The sequence below is a fragment of the Lates calcarifer genome, linkage group LG2 (assembly GCF_001640805.2).
Source record: "Lates calcarifer isolate ASB-BC8 linkage group LG2, TLL_Latcal_v3, whole genome shotgun sequence".
In the NCBI taxonomy this organism is placed as follows: Eukaryota; Metazoa; Chordata; class Actinopteri; family Centropomidae; genus Lates; species Lates calcarifer.
Genome location: NC_066834.1, coordinates 26,108,792 through 26,123,412, shown reverse-complemented (window position 1 = coordinate 26,123,412; position 14,621 = coordinate 26,108,792). Strand labels below are relative to the sequence as shown.

Genomic DNA, 14,621 nt, shown 5'->3' with positions numbered 1-14,621 from the left:
GCCCATTATCTTTACCTGCCTGCTAATACACTAAACTAAGATGGTTAACAATGAAAATATAATCTGCTAATCCTCAGCAATGTTGAAACTGTCACTCTGAAGATGTTAATATGCTGATGTTGGCATTTAGTTCCAACCACGCAGTCTCACAGAGCTAGCCTGGCTGTAGACTGTCTATTTTTGGAGGTGCTGTGCCTAATTGTCTCCCAATGCTAACTATCTTCAAATCCCAGAAAGAAGATAATGGAGCTAATGGCTAGATGCTGTTCAAAAACACCAACAGCTAAGTAAAAGCTGTTAGTCAGTCTTAAATATCCTGCTGACTGTAGCCCTGCAGTAACACACCCAAATTGCTCACCATTCTCCATTTACTTCCATATCAGCTTAGTAATGCCCCATAGCCCTTGCTCAGTGATTTGTGATTCTGTGGTAACTGTTATGTTACAGACTTGCACCCAGTTCCTAGATCCACTGAAGCATCCATTATAAGACCTGTCCATATCCCCTCACAGTCTGACAACAGCCTGAATCACCGGTGCCAAATCAGACTCAGCACAGCTTTGCTTACAGCTTCAGTGGTGGGTTGCAGGTTGTTTTGCAATGTAAATGCAAAAGCTGGTGATTAAATTAACCCAGCAAGGAGCACAGAGCTACACAGCCTTAAGGAGAGTGTCAGTGCAAGGAGGAAGGAAGGAAGAAAAGGATTTAAATGAAGGGAAAGGTAGAACGAGGACATTTACAGTTTGGTTCATATACTGTACATACTGTATACCGCCTGGGAATACTAAACGTTACTACATCAGTTATGATTTTTTTCCCCCATTACATCTGCTTTTATATTCTTCTCGCATCTCTGCTTACCTTTGTTTTCAGTCTCTGTCTCTATAATCTCTCTATCTCTCCCCTCTCTCTCTCTCCTTTGCTCTCATTGCCAGCCAGTTAACCAGCAAAATGAATGTGATGAATATGTAACAGCAGCTGTTGTTGTTTATAACATTAAGTCCCCAAAACCTGAAGCAACTTAAGCAGATCTGTCATCTGTTTTCCTTTCCTCTTCTGCCTCACAACATCCTGCTTTCCTCCTCAATCTACCCTTCACTCCTTTCCCCGCTTCTTTCGCCAAATTGGGCCTCTTATATTGTCCTCCGATTTCTCCTATAATTTCTTTTTCTCATTTTATTCAAAGCATCTTAAAACATCTACATTCTCCTATCTTCTCCTCTCTTCTCCTCTTATACACACACAGACACCTGCACACACCACCTTACTTGTATGGGATGTGTTTGCTCCCATTGACCAGGGCCAGGATCACGTTGCCGAGGGCGGATAAAGAAAGGCACAGTGGGGCCGCGCTGGGTGAAGAGTTTTCCTTGCTCTTCCCACCTCCTCCTCCCCCTCCTCCTCCTCCTCCAAGTACTTTGACATCACAGCTTCCCAGGTCCAGCAGGTGGAGGCGACTGCGACCTCCTGACACTGAAAAAACGATGGAGAATGGAGGAACAAAGACAGAGGATGACAAGGGGGGGTAAGTCAAGTCAAGCAGACATTCAAATTAAGTAACATATTCATCTTTCAGCCTGGGATCTCAGTAGTGATCATTCTGTAAGTTTAATTTACCATAACAATCCTGTTGAACTTTTCAAAGATGCTCAATAAAGAGGTCAATTGACTCGTGAGGTAAGAGGCATCCTTTAGTCTGAATGATCAGGTGAAACTGACAATACAGATTTGCTCATTATTGTTAAGAATCAATACTTAATATACATAATCAACTATGCATTAACATCAAAACATGCAGTATATGCTGTATAGTACTTAAAAAGTCAACAATCTCTTATCAATTAACACACAATGTCTGCAGTACCACATCCATCCAAATATTGAATGCAGCCCCCAGTATAGACGTTTGTATGATATCCTGAATTAATCATAAGAATGTGAGCCAACACTGGCAAAGGTTGCAGCTGCAGTTGTTTTTATGAATTCTGTGGCAACATACTGGGAATCCTTATTTTCTAAAGGTTAAGACTGTTAAAAATTATAATTACAGTGTGTGAGATGCCATAGCTGAAGACATGTTGTAAAAACAGTGCCTGTTCCCACATCAGTTTGTTTATGCCATCATTAAACATCCACATTGCCTGCATGTGTTATTTCTGCCTCTGTTTTTCTCTCATACTCACATGTACACACACACACACACACACACACACACACACACACACATATGAACACTGAAACTAATTATTATCAGTGATATTTTGGTCAGACATTTGTCACAGTCTCTTTTTGTCAAGCACACAGTCACACACAAAAGAATCCACACTACCCCTGCATTATCACCCGCTTATTTACGTAGACATGAATGAATGTGTGATATGACTGTGAATTAATCTAAACACAGAATCTATATAGGGATCTATCACAGGCTGTGATAGCTATGTCTACAACTCTGTCAACAAGCCAGATGCTTAAGCTCCCTGTTTATCCATAGTGACTGCAGGTAAATAGACTGATCTGTCTATCATTGTTGTTTACACTCACTCTTTGCTTTGTCCTACATGTGGTGAAGCAATATATTAATAGCAACAGCATGTTTATATCTGCCTTTATCCCGCTACGATAATCAGGTGGACTCATAGCAGGCAATGTGTGATATCATAACAAGAATGCTAATGGTGTACCATCTGCAGCAGTAGAAGCATAGTAGTTATGATAGTTAATTGCTGTTGCTGTTAAGTATTAATGTTAATAATTCATTAGAAAAAGTGGCATCAGTGATTGTGGTAAATACAGTGTTGGAACAAACAGTACTTACTCCCTCCTTTTCCTGTCTTTTCCATGCGATACTGGTATATGTGTAAAGTAAACAGCATGTGTGAGTTCCTGTGTTCTTCTTCGGTGGTGTTGGGGCGCTGGCTGCTGTGGCGAGCTGCTATGGCAGCATCCAGAAACCAGGCTGCCTTCTCTGGGGTTGGAGCGCGCAGTTCAGATTGGTTCTGGAGCTGAAAGATTTCAGGGGAAGAAAAAAAAGAGTGAATATGGTCCTTTTTAGACATGATAAGGAAGTAGCAGTGATTGACCAGAGGAGAGAGAGCCAGACAGGAGGGAAGTTACTACTTCATCTTAAGTGTCCAAACACTGATTGTATTGTGTACTGTGAGGACTGATTGATATATTCTCATAAAGCATTTCTAATTTGCCTGCAGGTATGGGAGAAAGAGGTGGAGGGAAGCAGAAACAAGTAAGAGAGAGGGAGAGCAAGCAAGAGTGTGTGTGTGTGGTACCGCAGGATATCATTACTGATGAGATTATGTCAGATTAGTTAAGGATTACACAGATGTGCTTGTATCAGACCCTGTAATCCTATAAACATATAACTGCAACCACACACACACACACACACACACACACACACAAGCTCACCCTCTGTCACTCTGTTACATTTTTGGCACGCTTCTACACACACGCACACACACACACACACACACACACACACACCACTGGTTGCTAAGTAGTTACTACCTTTAACTGAATGATGATGATGGAAATGATGATGACAGCTGTAAGATTTTACATTGTGTAAGCAGTCTTTTGTTGTCTGAATTTTGCTCATCAAAGTGGATTGTTTAGCAATCAGTATATTTTAATAAATAATAAAAAAAATGACACTGTATTTTTGAGAGTTCAAGTTATTCTAACATTTTTGTTCATGTGATCAAGGTTTTTGCTCTTGACATTGTTTTTCTTTTATTCTGACCCAGTCAGTCAGACGTTATAACAAACAGATAAATAAATGAGCTATTTCTGAACCAGGTATTTGAATAAATGCCTCTTGCACCTCTTATATCTGCTGCAAAGATACAGTATTAGACTGCTGTTTGTGTGTGTGTATGTGTGTGTGTGTGCATGTGCGTATGCACGTATGCACGCCCCCACAGTACCTAAGACAACAGAGAATTGCCTGAGGCTAAAAAGACAAAGGTAAAGCATACTGATATGAGGCCTGAGGCTGTTCATACACACACTCGTTGAATTTAATCTGCTTCATCCCCATTAAAAACGAATACAAATGTCAGCTGCAATGAATTTAAAAGTGTTAAAATTGTGTGTGTGTGTGTGTGTGTGTGTGTGTGTGTGTTGGTTTGTGTGTTACCTGCATGCCACAGATGGGGTCCTCACATAGATACACTCCAGGTGACTGTCCATCCTGTAAGCTGCCTGTAGCCACTTCAGACAGCAAGTCCTTAAGGTTCTCCTCCTTCCCCCAAACCTACACACACACATTTATTTTCTGTCAAAATCTGCTCCGAAAATTGATCCATGATGTGGACTGCCAAACCTTTATTAAAACCTTATTATAGAGAAGTCATTACTTGTGATAGCATGTCAGCAGAGGAAAATAATATCACTGTTATTGGAAACTGATGACACTACACTGCTAGCACTACATCTACTGCCACTGCTCCTTAAGAAAGACACTGTCAGTAGTCTCCTTTCTTCATCTGTATCAGTAATGGCACCTGTTTAACTCTGCTGGGAATGTTTCAAATTGAAGTCTGATCAGTGGCACTGACCTCGACTGCAGAGACACGAACTGAGAAGCGTGCTCCTGTTTTCTCCTTTCTCTCATTGATGAGTTTAAACAACCAGGAGATAGCACAGGGGATTATACCCAGAGTCTGAAGAGAGTCATCGCTGCCAATCATTGTGTAGGATTTACCTGAAACAGACAGGAAAACAAAATAGGGGAAGGGTGAACAGAAAAAAGATGGAGATTTATCAAAAAGAACATCATCAAAAAAGGCTTAGGAAAAAAGAACTTTGCATGAGTGAAGTGTAGGTGTGATATGTACGTGTGTTGCACACATAGAGCATCTAGATCTGTCCCTTTGAGTCACAAGATGATGATTAATCTTCTTCTACACATTCACACACACACACACACACACCTGCTCTGATTGTCAGGAGTTGGAGATCAAACACACACCGACACAAAGCCATATGTCACACCCAACAATCACTCCGACACGAACACTTATGCAAAAACAGAGGACATCAAAAGCCAGACTCCTGTGATGCAGGGTAGAGAAATGTGTGTGATTTGTTCTGAGATGGCGATGGAGGGGAGGTTGTCAGCTACACTGTAATTTTACATTGTTCTCCCTCCATGTTTCCTGGAGCATCCAGATTTACTGTCAAAGCAAAGATGCATTTCAGGATTTGTCACAAAAACATTCTAGAAACCAGAGGCAAAATTTTAAACATACTCAAACAAAAAGGGTTGTATTTAGTCAGTCAGGTTTGTACCATATTATTACTGCAGTGTTTATATCATGTTGAAACCTTTAAACCTGCTCTGAAGCATGATGTCCAAATTGATCTTTACAAAATTCTGTTAAAGAAATGTTAAAAAAATACATAACAAGTGGTGATCAGCTATATCAAAAGAACTTGTTTACCATTTACTTTGATTTCACTGCTTTACCAGCTGATTTTTAATTTTTTTTTTTTAACAAATCAGAGGGACGGCTCTGTGTAGTAGCTCTATGTCACTGCCACAACTGCAGAGCACTTGAACAACCTTTCTTTCTCTTTTTACCCCTTCAGGCCTGTGTGTATGTGTCAGAGTCCTAAATTACACATCTTTGTGAGTGTATGTGTAGCTTCACAGTGTTTTCTTCTCTTCTGACTACCACAGGCTGTCAAAACACGGTCAGCTGCTCCGCTGACTAACACCACACTGCAACATAGTGATGCTACACTACAGGCAATAAAGCAGTATGAGTGTGTCCGTGTCTGTGTAGTTGATGTATATTCCCAGTAATTGGTCTCATCAAGCATAGCTGCCGATGCTGTCAGAGAGAAAGTGATCGCAGTAAGAAAGTGTGAGAGAACAAGGCAGCGCTGTATTACAAGTTCAAAGACATGCACACATGAGCTTACACAGACACATACACACACACACTCATTGTTACTAAAAGATCATCCACTCAAGGCCAATAATCCTATAACCGATAACAAAACCCAGCCGATATGATTTCAGGCCAAAGGATTCAATTACATTCAATGAAGTTCATCCATTTATTTCAGTATCATTTGGACTTGTATTTAATTTTCCTATTCAGTGAAAAACTTGTGCATGTGTGTGTACATGAGTAGACGTGTCTGTGTCTGAGTCCCACATATGTGTCTACAGCCAAGAGCTACACAGCCGAAGATAAATGCTCGTGTTACTTTCCCCATTTTAATTAGAAAAAAGGTAATGCCATTATAATGCAGCCTCATTAAGATCCGTGGCCTTAGGTGAGCTATATCACAAAGAATTATCTCATCTGCTCTCCATTTAAACTCAAACTGGCAAGGTCATGATCGCTCTATAGCATTAATATAACAGTAAAATTGATTGAAAGAGCAAACTGTCTTTGATGGATCTCTCAATTTGCACTATCAAAGCCAGACGACTCAGTTTCATCATCCAACACAATCAAACAGTGACAATCAGAGGTCTGTTTTGGGGGTGTGTTGGGCATACCAGTTCTGGTCATAGTCATATCATGCAGTATGAATCATCATCATGAATCGTGACACAGCAGGCCTTTTTAATGTGTCAAGCTGACAACTGACAGCTGAATGAAAACATGTAAACATGGTAAGATGCAAAACACTGATCTAGACAGGCTGTCTGATGTGTACAGCATGTTTGGTTAGTGTATTGGGACAGCTGCAGTGATTATATGTGCATCTGTTTGTTTGTTTGGTCTGTCTTAGGTGTATCTACTGGGAGGAGCATTGGGCAGGCTCTGCCCACTCTTTAGTATTCTTGTTGGCACGTGTCAAAATCCAGATCTACTGTCGGTTTATTACAAGTTGGGTCTTCTTTTCATATTTTGCATTTGTATTCTTATTCCTTTGTGTATCATGCTTGCCATAGTTTGGTGCACTCATGGTATTACTGAGCAATGATTGATTTTTACTGACATTATTGAAGCGCTTACTTAAGTTTTTTAATGCCTTTTTATTAGAGAGAGTACCAAGGATGAAGTGTGCAGTGGAGGCATGATAGAAAACAAGGGGAGAGATAGATGGAGAGCGACATGCAACAAAGGAAAGGTCTCCAGCCACATGTTAAACATGAGTATTATCTAAATTTTAGTTGATCTGTTTAAAGTGCTGCCTGTTTACGATCTGACTGAATGACTGCCCATGTTTCTCTCTTTCCACATCTGACCTGTGTTATAGCAACGTTGCCCTGTTCCCATTTACAGTAATTATTCTAATGAGTTCAGTGTTATCATAACCAATGATGAAATGATAAAAAAAAATACAAAAATATCCTTTAACTGAGTGCAGCCTCATGCGATTGACCAAAACTATTACACATTTATGAGTGAGTTTACTTTTACTACAGATTTGGCAAGGGACGAATTCCCTACAGCACAACAAGGAATCACAGTGGTTTGCATGTTGGTTTATACATAAAGCTTCATTACTGTTTAATGCAGTAAATGGATCAACCATTAACACAGAAATGTTCCCTGCTGAACTGCAGCATTTTAACTCTCTGCCAGCAGTTCAAGGGGACTTAAAAACTCCAACTGGATGTATGAAGATCACAAGCCAAGAGGGATAATGGTGCTTGCATGTACAAGGATAAACACAACAGGGGTTGACCCAGAGTTGAAGAACATGTCAGGGTGTGTGTGTGTGTGGTGGGTCTTTGTGCCAGTGCATGTGTATGGGCTCAGACATGTTGCAGTGTGCAGTGAGTGCAGGTCCTGACCCTTTTTAAGACATCTTCTCTAAAAACCCAGCTTCAGACGGATTAGAGAGAGAGAGGACGACAGAAACACAGACAGAGCAGACTGAGAATGCTTTCAGCTTCAGCAGACACTAATCCTCTTCTTTCTCTCTCTGATAGATGAGGGCCGGCAGAGAGACAGCCAAGTGAAAGACTGACACACTGACGGTCAGGCATACACACTAAAGATGATTCACAAGCTGCGCACGCTCTTATTTTGAAGCCTCTTTTGCATGTGTGTGTGTTTGTGTGTGTGAGAGAGTGTTACCCAGCTTGGAGTGTCCAAAGCAGAAGACACAGCCATCTGCTCCATTCACCACCGACTGAATCACCTCGGCAACCGTTCCCGCACACACCTCCGCCTAGCAACAGGCAGACAGAGAGAGACAGAAATGAAGAGAAATGTAGGAAGAGGGTAAAGAAACATATAGCTCCTCTTAGCATTAACCATATGAACCATTTAAAAATCTTTGAGCAGTAGTAAGATACAGAATGTCACATCTAGCAGTCTTTATGGTGTAAAGAGGGAATATCTTTACATTTGACTCACAGACAAGCTAGCAGTACATAAAAAAGTGGATGATGTTGAGCTGCATTCTCACATATCGGCAGAATGAGAAGAACGTAAAAACTAGTAAACTACTAGTAAAATACAAAAAAATCAGTCTAACTAATGAGCTTAAAAGCCCTATTCCAATATAGTTGTCCCTATAGATAGCCACCAAATAAATGAAAATAAACCTGAATTATCTATTTTTGTTGTGTTCCTATTTAGCATGCAGACATGACGGTGGTATCTATATTCCTTTAATAGTATCATTTGTGTATTGAATTTCATTTATATGTAAGTGCCAGCAATGGAGACTTTGCAGCCAGTTTGTCGAGCTTGTCTTTCAGTGTATGTCATGATGGGTTTTGTATCAAAATCACATCCAAGTCCTTTGTTTTCTAAAGTCACAATCTTTTCTCTTACCTGTGATGCATCAGGAGGGAACGCAGCATCAAACGTGAACATCTTTGGAGGGACCTGATTGGCTGCTGCCCTTTTCTGGGAAGCAGTGCTTGGTGTTTGATTGGCTGAGGGGTCCATGATGGTGATTTGCTTCTTCCTGGGATCCACTTTAAGGAAGGAGCTGGACTCAGCTGCATCCGACTGAGACACTGGGCACACGCGCACCATCACTTTCACCTGAGGGTAAGACACAGAAAACAGATACTTCAATTACTTCAGATCAGATACTATAGAAACCACTGACATAAGACTGTAATCAACAGGCAAAGGACACACACATACATCCACAAATGCAGATCCAGCTGAAAGTTCTACTGTCTTTAGCAGGAATGATGCTTTTTTAAAACTTTGGTGATATCTTCGCAGTTCCTCAGAGTCCATCAAACAATATGTGCAGTACTCTGACATCCTTTTCTGTTAATTTTCTGTTGAAAGTACTTTTTCTGATGAAACCTTCCCAGCTTGAACCTATGAACAGATTTGATATTTTCTGAAGGATTGTTGCTAGAAGGCATTTGAACTCATCTGCACCTTAGCTGTGACAAGACTCCCAAAGAGCCACAACATTCAGCTTTTTTACCTCTTACACGAGTATGTACATGCTTTCCCTCTCTCATCACCTTTTTCACCTCAAGTACTTCTCCCTCCCTCCTCCCTTCTCCTCCTTTACCCATCACTCTCCTGTTATCTCTCTCTCCCTCTATCCTAAATCCCCTCCTCTTTCTCTCTTCACCCACCCCTCTCTACCTTCAGCTCACTGCCACACATCAAAAGCCTGAAGTGCAGGAATCCTGTTTTAGCCCTCTCTCCTCCTCTCGCTCTTCCTTTCCTCCCACTCCTGTCACAAAGTGTTAGCAGCCACAATTTACCGCCTGACAGCTGCTGTTGTTTTCTTTGATATCGGAGGAAGCAAAGCGCTGCGTCATCAAATCTGAGCACGCTCCAGAACATTTTAACACATAAACAACCTTTTCTCTGTTAGTTAAAGATGTTTTAAAGTTTGAAGTACTTTTTGGCACTTTATTAATGTTCTCTCCATCCTGCATTAGCTCATCTGGATAAATAAGTCTTTGTCTCTCTTGCTTGTTTGATCTTTTGAGGCCTATATCACTCTGATTCAGTCCATCTGTCTTACTCTTTCCATGTTTGCCACCAAATCTTTCTTCCTGCAACATGCCACAGCATTATCCATGAGATTTATACCAGATTTTCCCCTTCCCACAATTGGGAGAAAGGCTTGTGTGAAGCAGATGATTGGCACAGAGAGTCAGGTATTGTGAGTGCTTTATGATTCAGTCTTAACCACAGCAACTGTCTCAGGGACTGATCTGAGCTGTGTAATCATCATATATATTTGATATTGACACTGGGACATTGGATAGATTCTGAAATGTGTGGGCATAGCAATAAAGCCTTTAGGAGCTATGCTCTCTACTTTGAAGACAGATTTGTTGCTTTCTGTCATCATTAATTTCCCTTCACACCTGTGCGTCGTCTCGATTTAAATACCTAGTTGCCATGTGAGGTCTCTGTGTTGTTGTTTTGACTAGTGCAAGAATTACATCTCAATCCAGGTAGATACTTTTTATTCCAATATTGATCCAGTTTCCACAGATGTAATAAAAAGCTTTTTGCAGTTTAAAGTGAAACCAGTCATTTTTTTAGTTCCTGAGAACCTCATTTCTGATAAAAAATCTCCTCACCTTAGAAAACCACTTTGCACTTTGCAATATGCTTATTGTGTGTATGACTTGCTGCATGCTGTTTCACCTAGCCAAATCTTAAATAAACAATGCAATGTCGTATTTCATTACTGTAATCCTTCAAAAGTATAAATCTAACACTGTTATTAGGGTGATATGGGAAAGGAAAAGACAGGGAGAGTCAAAACCCTGGAAGAACATGTAGTTATGCAAAGTAAAAATGTCAAAACGAGGATGCAACAAGCTCAGCTTCTATAGAGTTCACTCTCTAACATGAATGATGACCAGACTGTGAAATCCATATCAGCGGAGGTTCACAGGAAATTGGCTGCAGCCTAGAGTAGAGATGGCACAAGACAGTTTAAGGCATGACAGATGGAAAAACCTGAATGTCTAACAAATGGCAAAGCAGCTGACAGTATACAAAATACAGGCTGACAGGCAAAAGATATGCAGTTTCTCATCCTTACATTCTTGATGTTATGAGTCGACAGAAACTGCACAAACGCATCATTAGTTTTGGCCTCTGTGAGACTCATTTGGAGAGAAACGGCAGGTTCAGCCTGGCCCGCAGTCCTCGAAAAGACACACTCACGTATGGATCACATCCCAAACCCTAAATGAGGGTGCACTCTGCCTTTCTCCAGTGCATGCTGGGATAGGCAGTAAACCCTGTAAGAGTGTTAGAGCAGCAAAAGATGGATGGATGGATAGTAGAGTGAGACCAGTAAAGTATTTCTGCGAGAAGTCTTGATAGCTTTCAAGAAAGTAGGAACAGTAATAAACTGTTACATTACTAATTGTGTGCTAACTCATCTTTACTTTAAAAAAACAGTGAAATCTATTTTTATGAGCATCATACAATGTCTTATCTAAACTAGGTGGGAATTTATGTCGTCAGGGCACAGAGGTGCAGGTTATATGAAAGACTACTGTGTTTATGTGGCTCCTTAGAGGGAAGGAGAGAGAGAAAAGAGAGAGAGGAGAGATCCTTTGTCTGTTTGTGCTTGTTAGAACAGATGAATCATCGTCTGAAGTGTGATTCTACACTGCACTTCCAGTTAAACACCACCATGCAGACTAATCCCAAAACACTCCAAACCCCACTGCACTCTGAGGTTCACAGAAGAAAAGAAAGACTGTTAGTGATTGAAATTATATATTTATTTACTTACAGATCTATTAACTGTGAACAGGGATGTGATCAGAAATAAAAATGGGTAAACAACAAATTAAAGTAAATGACAAGGAAGAAAACTAATGAAAAATATTCAGGTCTCCGGATATAGTGTCTGTCAAATGAGAAAGCTATGCTGAATGTACAGCATAGCATTTTGGCTTTGTTTCTCAAGTAAATTGGATTATTAATTAATTACCCTCTACCACATTACTGTGCTGCTAGATAATATCAATAGCATACGTACCGTATATGAAACAATTTTCTGGAAAAGAGAGTTAAAAATCTGTGTCCTTTGTGGTACACATTATTTGCTATTAATTATTTTTTATCACCCTGGGGAAAAGAGCCAAAGGCAACTAGAACAAGGTCATGTTACACTGAACGAACTCACCTCAAATGATAAGTGTTAAAAACAAAGCATAAAAGCCTGCTGGTTCCCAATATACTAAAGAGCACAAAGGCAAATAACACTCTAAGAGCTTGTATTATGTTGCTTTTTATATGCACATTTCTCTCTCTCTCCCTCCCTCTATCTGTCTCTCCCTCACTCTCTTTGTCACACACACACACACACACACCTAATCCAACACATTAACAGGCTTTCCTTTGGTTGCATCATTAAATGACCATGGGCCATTTAAGAGAGTTGGTTCAATAAATTGTGTGAGTGAGTGAGAGAGAGTGTTAAAGTGTGTAAAAGTCTTTGTCAGATAAAGGTAACTGTATGTGTGTAAATACAGAAATGTGTATCAATGAGAATGTGAGATAAACAAAAATATGTAACCTTGGTGACCCAGGTAATCTAAGATACTAAAGCTTACTGTCAGGTCAAGAGTTTGTGTTAAAAAACACCATAGCACTACACAGAGACACACATACACACACACACAGGCACATGATTCAGTGCTACACCCTCTCCTGACCCCAATAAAAGAGCCCATCACGCCAGTAAGAGCCTGGGGGGAAGGATTTTACCGTTGCACGCTTTACAAGGCGTAACTCATAAAGTCTTCCCCCCCGAGAGCCTATTTCCTCCTCATGTCGGAGAGTGTGAAAGGTAAGAGGGTTGCCGGTGTTTGTGTATGTGTGTGTGTGTGACTGAGGTATAAATGGGGCTGTAATGCTCTTGCTTGTCTGTTTTTCAAAATGTTGAAGGCGTATGTGAAAAGGTAGAACTCATACACTGGGCCATTAACCTCCATTCCCCTTTTTTTCAAACTATCAAAGCTCTGTGGTGATAACTACCAAACAATATCAGGGAAACTGATATATCAGCAAAAATATACCAGCTTTAGGGAATGTCATTATTGTTCTGACAGAGGTCTGTATATGTTACTAAACCCATACCCACAATACTCTCAGAGGATCCTTGGCCTAGTTCCACAGGTGAATTGATACATATGGCAAAGTGCCGCAGACACATGTACAGGAGGTACACAAAGAGTCCATTAGGACTCTTTTTTGTTTAATGAAAAGGAAGGTGAAGAAAGAAAGAGTCATTGATGTTTTTTTTGAGAAATGAAGGAAAATAGAGAGAGAGAGAGAGAGAGAGAGAGAAATAGGTCACCAATAACTTTCTGTGATCTCACTGTGATTTCACACTGTCCGTTCCTCTCTTGATCCCTTCATATCCCTTCATCCCTCTCTTCCTCTCCTCTTTTTCCTCCTCCAACTGTTCTCTCCATCCCGCTCTCTCTGCCTCCTACTTTCACAGCACATATAGACCTCTCCCTTCCTCTGTCTTCCTTTATGTTTGAGAGAAATTGCTCGATATCGCCATCCACCCACTCCCTTCTCTCCCCTCTCTCTCTGTCTAACTTTCTCTCCCTTCCTCAGAACAAATAACAAGACAAATCACAGCCTTGTCCCATTATCCCCTCTATACGTTCCTCTTTTCTCTCACACTTCATGCTGCAGCAAATACTGATCCAAGGTGGGAGATCCAAGGGGAGGAGCTAAAAAAACATTGGAAGAGGGAGGGATGCTAGAGAAGCAAGTTTGTTAGACTTTCTTTGTCTCTGTGTGAATATATATCTTCTACTTGCTTTGAAGAACAACTGACATCTATTATCTGCTGTAATGTTATTAACATAGAAAAGCAGAGGCTGTGTCTAACCTATAGGTCTGCTGATGATGCCTGGAGCAGCTTGGAGGTTCATTCCCATGCTAAATTGTACATGCTGTGACAGCTGTTGAGGCGAAGAGTCACGTTTTTTTTCCTTCCTGAGAAACTCTCCTGACCCTCAGTACACACTCTTGGATATAGAGCTTCCTGTTCCTCCACTTTATACGCCACACTCAGGCACAATGAAGTCTTTGAGCCAATTTAAGCAAAGGAATTCAGCTAAACAGCAACAAACAACCCTGAGCTAAGAGAAGATTGTTCGATAGTCCCTCACAGCAGTGCTTCATTACTATTGGCTGGGAAATCAATAGGAGACTGAGACTGAGCTCTAATTGGTTCCCAAAGACTGCAGAAACACACATCCGTGAAAACACATGTACAGAGAGATAGATACAAATACCATATGGGAATTGCAAGTTCAGGCTTCGGATCAATTCTAATTTTAACAAATTTATTCATTCCAGCACAGCTCACAGTATTGTAAGATCCATGTTGGCTGCTCTCATTTGGACATACTGCAGAGATCTTACAACTGTGAGGGTTACATCTGTGCACAATTTGACAAAGATGAGCCACTACATTATCTAAAAGAACTTTCCTGTAGCAGAAATTGTGAAATAACTTAGCTTTGTAATTTTGGGTAATGATAACCCTGGACAGTCAGAGTTAACTATGTGCATGCTGACAATATTAGCTTTATTTATTTATTTTTTACCATTATCAAAAACACAATAAACAATTTTACCCGCTTAGATGCCAGTTTATTAGGTGTACCTAGTTAAACATAATGCAGTGTAAAT

The 14,621-nt window shown here is 40.5% G+C and overlaps 1 protein-coding gene across 2 annotated transcripts in view; it reads right to left on the bottom strand.

The window, feature by feature from the left end:
• The window catches only part of kif26ba (kinesin family member 26Ba), a 79,194-nt gene that overhangs the window by 18,725 nt on the left and 45,848 nt on the right, over window positions 1-14,621 (bottom strand). For both annotated transcript variants that reach the window (XM_018666733.2, XM_018666734.2), the window contains exons 6-11: window positions 8,775-8,990; window positions 8,070-8,163; window positions 4,578-4,723; window positions 4,157-4,273; window positions 2,819-3,005; window positions 1,269-1,473 (exon numbers count right to left, since the gene is read on the bottom strand). In XM_018666733.2, coding sequence (XP_018522249.1) covers window positions 1,269-1,473; window positions 2,819-3,005; window positions 4,157-4,273; window positions 4,578-4,723; window positions 8,070-8,163; window positions 8,775-8,990 — 965 coding nt within the window. The remainder of the gene's footprint in view (window positions 1-1,268; window positions 1,474-2,818; window positions 3,006-4,156; window positions 4,274-4,577; window positions 4,724-8,069; window positions 8,164-8,774; window positions 8,991-14,621) is intronic.